We start from the raw sequence: 12,713 nt of genomic DNA on the forward strand, positions 1-12,713 counted from the left end.
TTTGGCACATTTGGCAGCTGTTTTGACACCAAGTGTGCCTGGCCAGAGCTGCAGCTGGTTTTGGGGATCATCCTTTTGGACCAGTTTCCAAATGAAAACACTGGGTTTGAGGACACCCCCTTCGACTTTGTGTCCAAATGTGTTGCAGGGTCCGGGTGTCGCTGTGTGGGGCGGCTGGTTTTTGCAGATCTCACTGCTAAACAGATGGTGTTTCTGTGAGGAACCCTCAGCTCCTCCATCCCCATGTGTATATTTAAAGACTGTAGGAAAACAAAGGGTAACTCCTCTTGATTATTTCCTCTCAAACTGAAAGCTGAAAGTGTAAGTCCTTCCAGTTCTTTCAGAGTTCTTCAGGCTGCTGGGTTTGCCCAGCAGTGACCCCACAAGAATGTTCCTCCACTCCCTTGTCTCTCTGTAGGAAGAACGTTGCTCATCAGGGGTCTTTTTTTAGAGCTTAGGCTGATTCTTCTGTTTCTAAATTCCACGCTCTTTAAACCTCGTTTTCCTTTGCACTTGCTAATTCATGGCTTTGGAATCTTCCTGAGGAATCCATTTCTCCAGAGTGCCACCCTTGGATTAGTAAGCACTGGGACTACCAATGATTTATTTTAAACTCTTTGTGCTTTATCTTTGTCAGCTGGGGCATAATCTGCCTGCCAAGTGCTGGAAACCCTTTTATAAAACCATTTTGGTCTTCCCCTGTAACAGTTACCTTTCTCAGTGCATGCTCTGCAGCCCACAGCCTAGGACACCACGAGTTTAAGTAGATCAGATCTAAATTAGCTGCAATTACAGTAACACTTTGTAAATATTAATGTGCACTTGTGATATATTTATGGGAAGACAGCATCCATTTTATTCCAGAAAGAGCAAGGTTTCTTCTATTCATGTTATCACTGAGAAGCAGCAGGGCAGCTTTGGGAAGCTCTTAGTTTGGAACAAATCCCTTTTTAATACTGCATAATCTATATGGTTGACCTGGAAATTCTCTTTTTCAAATGCCAGCCTGCAGTTATAAAGCAGAGAACATTTTGTTTAAAAAAGGGAGCTCTGACTTGACTTCTGTGTAACTGAGTCTTTCTCTTTTGTCTGGGTATTTTGATTTACCTTTAGCCAAACCTGTTCTTTATTGCAATCAGTTCTCTCATCATTATATTTGTCTTTTTGATGAAGAAACAGTGAGAGCAATGAAAAGATTGTTTCAGTTCTTCCAGTGAATAAGTTGTTTTGGTATTTCCAAACTATGAAAAAGAAAAATGAATCCATAAACACTGCAGATGTTCAGTGTTTTTATCAGTATTTAATTTTTCTGTGCACAGAGGATTTCTTTGGGGTGAATAGAGAGAAACGTGAGGGAGGGGATTGTCCCTCTCTGCTCTGCCCTCCTGAGGCCCCAGCTGGAGTTCTGTGCCCAGAGCTGGGGCCCAACACAAGGAAGATGTGGGGCTGTTGGAGAGGGGTCAGAGGAGCCACGGGGATGCTCAGAGGGCTGGAGCAGCTCCCCTATGGAGAGAGGCTGAGGGAACTGGGCTGGGTCAGCCTGGAGAAGAGAAGGCTGTGGGGGGACCTCACTGCAGCCCCCCAGTCCCTGAAGGGAGCAGAGGAACGGGAGGGGAATGGGCTTGTTAAAGGGTGGATAATGGCAGGACAAGGGGGATGGGGTGAAGCTGGAGGAGGAAAGGGGGAGAGGAGAGATTGGGGGGAAGTTCTGTCCAGAGAGAGTGGTGAGGGGCTGGAAGGGGCTGCCCAGAGAGGGGGTGGGTGCCCCATCCCTGGGGGTGTCCAAGGCCAGGCTGGGTGGCGCCGTGGGCAGCCTTGTGTAGCTCCAGGCCTGGAGGTTGGTGTCCCTGCCTGTGGCAGGGGGTTGGAGCTCTGTGACCCTTGGGGTCCCTCCCAACCCAGACCAGGCTGGGATTCTATGAGGAGAGTTCTGGACTGGATGTGTGGAGGGAATGCCCTCACTGCTCTTTGCTGATAGAAGCAGGGGACTGTGTGTGAATGAAGAGAAAATAATTGGATGTTAAAAGGGATGATGCAGAATGCAGACTTGAACTTGCATCATCACCAGGGCCCTTCCCCATTAGAACTTGTGTTGTAGAAATGAGGGACTGGTCGTTGACCATTCTGGTCAATTTTAGGCTATAAAAGGCTGATGTATTTTAATTCCAACCTTGTTTGATTGTAACTGAAGCCTGTTTCAGTCTGGGTGTGTTTACTTGTGTTTCAGTGATGGGAGTACCTGCCCGGGGAGCAAGACTGACCAGTGCTGGGGACGACTCAGTGGACAGCTTGCTGCAGCGCATGGCCCAGCACGACACCCAGGCTACACTGGACAAAACCTTTGAACCTGTTACAGCAAACGTCTCTGGGCCACCATCAGCTAGTCCTGCTCGAAACCACAACAGGGAGAGAACCCTGGGGAAGCAGGACAACCTCATATCTCCAGCAATTCCCAGCAGCTCCTGCAGCGATAGCATCTCTCTCCTGACAGACAGACTACCCAACACCTACTCCCCTCATCACCTCAAGAGGAGCGTGGTGGAAGCCATGCAGAGACAAGCAAGGAAAATGTGCAATTACAACAAGATCTTGGCAACAAAAAAAAATCTTGACCATGTCAATAAGATTCTGAAAGCCAAAAAGCTGCAAAGGCAGTCAAGGACAGGGAATAATTTTGTGAAGCGCAGGCCGGGGAGGCCCAGGAAATACCCCATGCAGGCTGTTGTCTCCATGCAAGCCTTCCAAGCGGCCCGACTGGTCAGTCAGGAGTTGGAGAAAAGAGAAGAAAGCAGCAGTCCCTTACACCTTGGACCTGACACCATCACAGATGTGATTGAAGCTGTGGTGCAAAGTGTGAACTTGAATACAGATCATCGAAAAGGCTGGAAGAGAAAGAGGTGGCTTGCAGAGGAACAGGCCAGGAAGCGACAAAAGCCTTTGCCTGAGGATGAACAGGAGAGCAATAAGAGGTAATTCCCCTACAGTTTTGTTCCCTCAGATTTTTTTTTAAGACCTCAGATTTTGTAACATTTCAGTCCTTGAAAGAATCCTACTTTAATGAGCTCTGCTAGTTACAGGATCACAGAATCACCAGGTTGGAAAAGACCTTTGAAGATCATCAAGTCCAACCATCCCCATCCTGAGCTAAACCAGATCCCTGAGCACCTCATATACCCTTTTTTAAAATACACCCAGGGAATTAAATTTAAACACATCCAGGGAATTAATCCAGGGAATTAATTTAAAATCCAGGGAATGAATTTAAACACATTACCTTTGCTTTTCTTAAGGAGTTCAGTTTTAAGTCTGCTTGGGGTCTTCCTAAACTAGTGAACGCACCCCAAAATGGGATGGAATGTTAATGTGGAACTGTTGGGTTTGACAACTGTTAGGCCTCAGCTGAGATGAGTTTTGGGATTGTCTTAGTGAAGAATGCTTTTAATGAGCTGGGAGCAGGTTTACTGATGAGATACCATAGCAAAGATTGTTCCTTCAGTGTGTGCAGAATGAGGAACTGCAAGAGCTACTGTGGGAATCTCAGAGTGTGACTCATGGGTGTGACAGACAAATAGAAGCCACACAGTGTCAGGTGAGATCAGTTGATATACAGCAAATTAAGAGTAAAACCAGAGCAGCAAGGAGGAGTCGAGGTGTGCACCTCTGCAGTCACTGGCTGGTGAAGGGCCAGAACAGGAATCTATCTCTGGTTTAATCTTTTCATGCTTATTATCCCCAAGGTGATCAACACACACACATCAAACTCCTCCAGAAGTCTTCCTTCATGTGTTTTCAGAATCATTCTGAAAAACAACCACCCATTTGTGTTTCAGTGATGAATAATGTGATGCAGGGATTTGGATTCAGGGAATGTTGCTGGGACCACGTGTTCAAAGGCCATGTCGTACGGGTCTCCTGAAGGCTAGGAGAAGGTTTATGATCAGGTAGAAAAGCAGATAGCATAACCCACGTTCTAAATTAACTCAACTGAGGCTCCAAGGGATAAACATTAGCAGTACAAACACTCTTTTTGTGATAATTAATGATACTACTATAAAAAGATCATACCTTTCTTAGGATTATGCTTAACCACTGCCTCATCATCTTTGAATTCCACTTTTTTAAGTAGCTGAGACGTACAGAATTCCAAAACACAGACCCTTATTTTTCACCTAGGTTATAGAGGGGAATAATGAAGTGAAATACAGCAAGATAATCTTTAATCTTTACCTTGTCTTCCAGTTTTTCTGAGACAGTAGCTGAACCTCCCAGTCCTCACGATGCCCTTGGGAAACCACATGAACCTGAAAACCCTGAACAGCCTTTGCCTGCTCTAGCCCAACGTGAAAAGAAAGCACCTCGACCCCCAAAGAAGAAGTACCAGAAGGCAGGGCTCTACTCTGATGTGTACAAAACAACAGAGTAAGTACTACTAGTGATAAACTGCTGTCTGGTACTCCAGTGGAATGGTTCTCCTGTCAGCTAGAGCCATACAGAGGGTTTGTGGGTATCATGAATGATGCTGGGATCAAATTCACCATCCTGGAGGAGGCTGTGACCACACTGAACTCTGCTTAAACCCTGCCTGCCCCATCACCTTTTGTGTGGCACTTCCCTGGAAGCTTAAAGAGGTCTGATGTGGTTCTCCAGAGACCTTAAAGAGGTCTGATGTGGTCTTCCCCCCTGTCTGTCACTCCACATGCTGATTCCTTCCCTTGCACTGATACTGATGATCATGATGAGGAAATTTTAACCCTTCAAGAAACCTCCTCAGTGCGAGCTCCCTCTCTGCATGGTTGGTTGATGCTGAAACAAGGCCTGGAAACACAGAGCCAGGCAAGGGCAGAGCTCTGGCCTTGTCCATGTAGTTGTCTTACAACACGGTGCAGGTGGAAGGGCTGATCCCGCCGTTCCTGCGTGCTGGAGGAGCAGTGAGCTACGTCAGCAGAACAAGCATCACTTCAGAATGATTTTTTCTGCTGATTTAACTTGCTGTTCCAGTTCCACTGCACAGTGGGACATGGGTCAGTGCAGGAGCTGAGCAGAAGTTCATGTTCTTAGCCTATTATTTTATAACTTCCTGCTGTAGGAGTGTGAAGACACGATCTTAGTTGAGCACAGGAACGCAGCTCTGCAATCGTAGGGCACCCTCTAGTGACAGCACAGTTAGACTCATAGAATATCCTGAGTTGGAAGAGACCCATAAGGCTCATCAGTGTCCAACTCAAGGATCACTCCAAGTCTAAGTTAGGTGTTAGGGCTGTTTCATTAACCCCCCCCAGTCTGTGTTAACGAGCTTTGAATTCTCTGCTTTTCTCTACATCTGTTTGCAGCGTTCAGCTGCAGGCACTGCCACAAGAAACCTTTCCCTTTTCTATTGGATCTGGCTGAAATAACTTTCTAAAGGTCTCTAGAACATAGGAGGCAGCAAAAGCTTTCCTGAGGTTTACTCTCAGGATTTATTCTCTAGATAGTTGCATCTCACTGCTCAAAACCAGCACGGAATATATTTGTCATGGCAGTGCCAGCCAGCTGTTCAGAGAGAAGACTCTGTGCTGTTTCTGGTTTGTCTCACCTGGATTTTGCTCCAGCTCACTTTGATCTAGAAATTTTATTAAAAACACAGTGAAGAAAACCCAGACTTGGGTTCTTTGCAAGTGAATTACAAGTAAGAAGAATGGGTTCTGGAGTCAGTCTCAGTGCTACCTCAGTTTCCAAACTGTAGACAGCTTTATCTGATCTAACTTTAACCTCCCTGTGAGTTTTCCAGAATCTTTGGCTCCCACTGGAGGAATTACACAGATCTTTTGCTGGAGAAGTGCCCTGTGTGGTTGCACAAGACTGCAGCTTTGAGAACAAAGGAAGATTTTTGTACAGGAGTCACTTATTTACCCAGAAGTGGCTTTCCTAGAGGAGTGCAAAGTCTAGTTCACCAAAGAAATTTAATAACAATTAGTAAATTATTAATTAATCCAAATACTGTGTCTTGTTTAGGAAAATATATTGTCTATAGTACATTATTTTCTTGAAGAATTAGAATCATAGACTGGTCTGGGTTGGGAGGGACACCAAGGGTCACAGAGCTCCAACCCCCTGCCACAGGCAGGAACACCAACCTCCAGGCCTGGAGCTACACAAGGTTGCCCAGGGCCCCATCCAGCCTGGCCTTGCTCCAGCCCTTGGATCATTCTTGTGGCCTCCTCTGTGCCCACTCCAGCAGGTGTGCTGAGGGCTCCAGAGCTGGACACAGCACTGCAGGTGAGGTGTCCCCAGCACAGTTGTAAATGGGTGTGATGAGTGTGTCTGGCAATCTTTTTTTTTCTATTCTTATTCTCCTGCCTGATTGGTGCCTTAATTAAAACAGAAAATTGGGGGGTTGCAAATGAGAGCTGATGAGTGTTCTGATGGTTCTTTTGCTGTTGTCCACAGTCCCAAGAGCCGCCTCATACAGCTAAAGAAGGAGAAGCTCGAGTACACTCCTGGAGAGCACGAGCATGGATTGTTTCCAGCCCCTATTCACGTTGGTGGGTACTTCGGGTGTGTTTTGATGGTTGGGAATCAAGTATTGTGCTTGGGTGACATGGAAGGAGTCTGTTTGGGCTTCACAATCTCTCAGCCCATCTCCTGGTTTTTTATTTTATCACCTTGCCAGGTTGCTCCTTTTTCAGCAAGTGAATTTAGCCAAGGGTCATACTTATCTCTCTCTGTTCTTCCATGCAAAAGTTTTACTCAAGGCTTTTCTGTATCTCTTTACACCTGCATGAACCTTGCTCTTGGTTTGTTCTCTTATTTGCCATAAGAAAAAACAACCATCTGGTTTAAAACCTGCTTTAACTGCCCTAATCCATTTGCAAAAATGCAGTTCAGGAGACTCCTTTTCAAACTAATATTCCAGTAAAATAGCCAGAGACAATTATGACCATCTATTAAACCTTAAAAACTAAGTGTACAATAAGAAATTCCCCATGTCCCCAAGCACAAAATGACATTTGTCTTTGACCATGGGTAAAACCAAGGAAGAATGAAGAACTCAGGTATTATATCAGGTGCTGTTCATCCCCATTTTGAGGTTGCAGGTAGAACAGAAATGAGCTTTAGGGCTTCTCTTTGCCTTCTGCAGAAAGAAGCCACCACCTAAGGCTGGTGTGAGCATTTAGAGCCCGTGGAGTTCAAGGGGGCTATTCACAAGTCCAGTCCCGTGGACTGCACTGCACAGAGATGATGGCTGAGAACTCCCAGACTAGCAGTGTTTTTTTTGTAGCTCGTGTCATTCCTCAGGTCAAACCAAGAATGATTGATTTTCCAGGTAACTCTTTCAGCTTTTGAAGTCCTGTGATTTCTTAAGTCAAGTACTGTCATGCAGAAGAGAGTTGGGGAAATCCCACCTTGTTCAGTGGGAAGATTTGTCCAATCAAACACAAAAGTTTGACTGGTTTGTGTTCTTTAACTGAACTTTTTTGCACAACTTGGACTTTCACAGAGAGGTAACAGCAGGGAAAGTGAAGCAGTAGCTGCAAAACACATTTCTGAACTGAAGTTCTTAATTTAAATTCTCAAAATTGTGACCTTTCTTGATTCCTTTTTGAATTGGGTCATCCAGCTCCACTGGGTGATGGAACCATCTGTCAGGATGCTCAGGTTCAGTTTGCAGCACAATGATCATAGAATCACAGAATCCCAGACTGGTCTGGGTTGGGAGGGACCCCAAGGGTCACAGAGCTCCAACCCCCTGCCACAGGCAGGGACACCAACCTCCAGGCCTGGAGCTACACATCCTTCTCTTCTCCAGGCTGAAGCCAATCCTGCTCTCTCCATGAGGCCCAGCCCTGTGTCTGTTTGTCCCAGCAGACAGCAACAAGCTGCCGCTAAAGCCGCTTCCATTGCTCAGTGTCAGGTAGCTGGAGAAGGGTTTATCTGCAGCTGGAGTTAAGGAGGTTCAGGGCTCTGCCAGGTGGCTGCACCAGTGCCAGGCAGGGGCTGGGGGGACCTTCCAGGCACCCGCCGAGGCACCTGAAAGCGCCTTTTGCTTCACCCCTGGAGGTCACAGAGTGAAAGCAAATTCCCAGCAGATTTAGCTCTTTCCTGGAACTTGCTGTGGATGAATAAAGCATTGAAAACTAAAAGGAATTTAGGGGTAAATTGTAAGGAAAACATTACGGGTTTTATTTTCCAGTGGTGAGGGTTTGTGTGTGAATTGCCTTCTCTTCTCCAGGCTGAACCAGCCCAGCTCCCTCAGCCTCTCTTCAGATCACCTCAGAGACTTTCCAAAATGTTTATTTGCCAAGTCAGAATTCATTTTTAAGTCTCTTTTGGTAACGTTGTAGGACCAGGCTTTGACACTGTTCTAAAACTAACCCAGTTGCTTTGAGCACAGTAGCACAGTTTTCTATCTTGGCTGAATTGTGCATGTGGAATATTTTAATGCCTGTTTATTCTCTGTGCTGAACCACTGTATTTGTGTGTGTGCAGAAAAGCTCAGGAGAAAGTCTCAGCTTTGAGATTCCTACACAGCAATTCCTTGTGTTTCCTATAAGGGCAGAACCCAGAACAGGGTCTGATCCAGCTGTATTGGTATCTGCTGTTGATCCCTGTGTTCACTGAGCCCTCCCAGCTGGGTTTGAAGTGTCTGCCGTGACTGCTGGAGCTTGGTGGCATCCATACCATCATCATCCCTCTGCCACCTGCCTCACCAGACACTGTGTCTGAGCCAGCAGCTTTCCTCCTCCTCAGGAAAGGTTTAAACCCCACAGAGCAGAACCCAGAAGGCAGCATCACGAAGGGCTCTGCCCTGTTTTTGCCACTAACAAACACAGTGTGCTGGGAGGATTCTGCTCTTCTGCCTTTTTGACTTGCAGGCGTTGAGAGGCCCCACCAGAATTTGGCAGCATGCCTCAGAGCAGCCCTTTCTCCTCTTGGGGATATGTACATAGGAGTGTGTGGGACTTACAATCCTTTTTCTTTCAGGGAAGTATCTCAGACAAAAGAGAATCGACTTCCAGCTGCCTTATGACATCCTCTGGCAGTGGAAACACAATCAGGTAGGAGATAAAAAGTTACTGCTTGCCAAGATTATAGAAAGAAAACAGCCAGGATTCTTCCAGGAAAGCTGGGTTTGTGTATCCTGTGTGTGGCTGGATCTGTTCAACAACATTCTTCTTGCTGCTGCTGCATGAGAAAAGAAGGATTTACATGTGTATCTAATGGGAATCATCTCCATTACTCCCATCTCTTGCAAAATAGCAATCCTAGGGGTTTCTGCTGAAGAAAAAAAAAGGGGGAATTAATTTTGCTTCAGACTTTTATTTTGGTGGTGTGCCTGAGTTCTGCAACAGGCTTGTTTGAGACACGCCTCAGGAGAATTCAGATGTACTGCCAACAGCACTGAGAAATTTCAGGCCTTATTTTTCTTGGCTCAGTCCCAGCAGAGGGGAATTTATTTTTCACTTGCAAACTGAAATTTTCATGCTGAGGAAAGAAGAGAAACTGTTTACCAGTTGCATTCTTTTTAAAGGGCTTTAAATATGTGCAAACCTAAAAATAGGAGGGTTTGGTTTTGGGTTTTTTTTCCCCCTGAGAAGTTTGCACCAAGTGATTTAAGACAGGATTTAAAACTGGAGGGTAAATCTGTCCCCCAGCTCTCGTGGAAGAAACCACTTTCAGGAGTGGAACTTTGGTGTGTGAACAAGCAAGACAGATGCCCAGGTGGCTGGGGCTCCATCTGCTCTCTGTAATGCCACCAAAATCTGACCTTAAAGTGACAATTGTTGTTGACACTTCAGCCAAGGGACAGTTTCTTGGCATCTATTGAGGATTACTTACATCCTCCTCCCTATTCACTATTAAATATTGTTTGTTCAGTGTCACAGAAATAATGAATAGATCTGATCTATTTCCTCAACATTTTCCATCCCTGGCATATGGAAAACCTTTACAGAGCAGTTGTGTTTCTACAGTGGTTGTATGGTTTGTATGGTACCATATACCTGCATTTTCCTGCAGTAAATGTGTGTGAAATAGGTAATCATTTGAAATTATTCCATAAAGCTTGTTGGAAAGGATGGAATAGAGAGAGTTACACTCTGAGCTTCCCTTTTCCCTCCAGCCATCCCCATCAGCAGAGGAAGTTTCTCATTTCTCTTGGCTCCTACTTGTAGTCACAGTTTTGATAAGCACCTTAGTTTTTCACCTTTTTTAAGTGCCCAGCATGTGGTAATTCCACCAAAGATGCTGTCTCCTAAGTAGAGTGAAATATTTACTCTTTGTTTCAGTATTGAGGAGAGCAGCGTTGTTAGAATAGCCTGTCCCCTGGTACCACAGAATCATTAAGGTTGGAAAAGACCTCCAAGATCATCTAATCCAACCATCCCCGCCACCTCTATTACTCACCATGTCCCTAAGTCCCTCATCCAACCTTTCCTTGAACACCCTGAGGGATGGTGACTCCACACCCCCCCCCCCCCATGGGCAGCCCATTCCAATGCCCAACCACTCCTGAGAAGAAGTTTCTCCTCATTTCTGACCCAAACCTCCCTGGTGCAACTCACGGCTCTTCCCTCTCATCCTGTCTGTGACAAGAGGCTGACCCCCAGCTCCACACAACCTCCTTTCAGGTAGTTGGAGAGAGCAGTAAGCTCTCCCCTGAGCCTCCTCTTCTCCAGACCACACAGCCCCACTTCCTTCAGCAGCTCCTCATCAGATTTGTGTCCCAGCCCCTTCTCCAGCTTCGTTGCCCTTCTCTGGACACACTCTGTCCAGGTAGCATGGGAAGCATAAGCAGTGTGTTAGGAATTCTGCTGGATTGATGAAGCCTGGGTGCTACTCAGGTGCTTCTTGCCACCTGTTTCTAGTCTGAGCCTAAAGATGAGAATTCAGAGGTATTTATAGTAATGCCTGTGTAGCTGTTATGTATGTACTGAACATCATTTCCCTGATTCTTCTCAACAACAGATGCACTTATACAATGTATTAAAATTTTCTTTCTCTTCCTTTTAGTTGTATAAAAAGCCAGATGTCCCACTTTATAAAAAAATCCGCTCTAGTAAGTAAAATCTCTTTATTAAACAGCATGAACTCTGGCAATTTCACAACACCCCTCCTTTCTGTCATGCTCTGCATCTTACCAAAACCACGTCCTCCTTCTTTTTATGTAACTGGAATGAAAATATTGTAGATAAATAATTCTGGTTTTTTCACCTGAAAAGAATTCTTTTCCCTGTTTGGTTTTTTTTTTTTAATTCTTTTTTTTTCTTTTCCCTTCTCCAGATGTCTATGTGGATGTCAAACCTCTCTCTGGCTACGAGGCCACAACCTGCAATTGTAAGAAACCAGATGATGGTGATGGCAAGGGCTGTGTGGAAGACTGTCTGAACAGGTTAGAATGAGGTTGATTGACTTATGATAAGGGAATTTCAATAAAAATATTAATTCCCACCAACTAATAATAAAACTGCAGCGCTGGACACAGCTTCTCTAGGCTGAAAAGTCCCAAGTCCCTCAACCTCTCTTCATAAGAGAGATTACAGAATCACATAGAATCATTGGTATGGGTTGGAAGGGACCTAAAGATCATCTAGTCCAACACTCTAGTCCCCTAATCCTCCCTGTAGCCCTTTGTTGTCCCCTCTCCAGTAGCTCCCTGTCCTTCTTGACCCAGGGAACCCAGCACCACACACGACATTCCCTCTGAGAAGCATTTTACTTTTTCAATAACTTTTATTTAACACTTTTTAACTATTAATTTTGTACTCTGGATGGAAAGTAAAGCCACTCACCATCCTTTAACTTGTTTGTTTTTCATTTCAGGATGATCTTTGCAGAGTGTTCACCCAACACCTGCCCTTGTGGTGAACAGTGTTGTAACCAGCGGATACAGAGGCACGAATGGGTGCAGTGCCTGGAAAGGTTCCGGGCTGAGGAGAAAGGATGGGGTATTCGTACCAAAGAACCCCTGAAAGCAGGACAGTTTATCATTGAATATCTTGGAGAAGTTGTTAGTGAGCAAGAATTCAGGTAGAAATATTTATTTGCTGCTTTAACCTGGAAGGCTCAATAAATGACTTAAGCATTTCTTAGCATTGCTGGGAAATCTTTGGATAGGAATGAAGGGGAAATTAAGGGGGGGGGGGTGATTTTCTTTAGAATTCAGCTTTTTTTTGGTCAAGTTTTTCTCCATCATGTAGGGAGGAATGGGTGGTGTTTGGCATGTATCATCTGCCACATCTGCTCTGGAAATGCCAAATGTGAATGTGAATTTGATATGGTTATAAGCGCTGTGAGGGATTTGAACTGTGCAAGGTAGAACTGAGCAACAGAACAGGGTAGGGAGGGAAAGGAGGTGGGTACAAAGGGGAAAGAACAAGTGGGAGAAAGAAATGGTAGTCCTGTTACCTCCAGAGCATCGCAGGAGGTTGAAGGGGATGTACTTGTTGCTCTCCAAGCTCCACCAGGAGACAAGTGCAACCCTCCTGTGGAGATAACTGCTACCACAGCCAACTCTTGGTACTGCTGCTCTCTTGCTAAAAAGAGGGAGCTGGAACCCATGGATGTGGCTCCATGAGCTGTATCAAGTCCTGGGTAAGGAAAGAGCGAAGCTGATTGTTGTACCCACACGTACATGTACACACCAAAGAATGGACACTTGCATTTTCTCTCCCATACACCAGTTATCACCATGAAATGTAGACAAATAATCTGCAGAACCAAAAGGGAGCATTCCA

General features: G+C 45.4%; 1 protein-coding gene across 1 annotated transcript in view; it reads left to right on the forward strand.

Annotated features, from left to right (window-relative positions):
• Nucleotides 1-12,713, forward strand: part of ASH1L (ASH1 like histone lysine methyltransferase) — a gene marked incomplete at its 5' end in the record, with an annotated part of 43,855 nt that overhangs the window by 18,147 nt on the left and 12,995 nt on the right. The window contains 7 exons of the mRNA XM_084276817.1: nt 2,228-2,969; nt 4,240-4,419; nt 6,427-6,521; nt 8,962-9,035; nt 10,990-11,035; nt 11,260-11,368; nt 11,800-12,006. Coding sequence (XP_084132943.1) covers nt 2,228-2,969; nt 4,240-4,419; nt 6,427-6,521; nt 8,962-9,035; nt 10,990-11,035; nt 11,260-11,368; nt 11,800-12,006 — 1,453 coding nt within the window. The remainder of the gene's footprint in view (nt 1-2,227; nt 2,970-4,239; nt 4,420-6,426; nt 6,522-8,961; nt 9,036-10,989; nt 11,036-11,259; nt 11,369-11,799; nt 12,007-12,713) is intronic.

This window comes from Gallinula chloropus, assembly GCF_964237585.1.
Source record: "Gallinula chloropus genome assembly, chromosome: 29".
In the NCBI taxonomy this organism is placed as follows: domain Eukaryota; kingdom Metazoa; phylum Chordata; class Aves; order Gruiformes; family Rallidae; genus Gallinula; species Gallinula chloropus.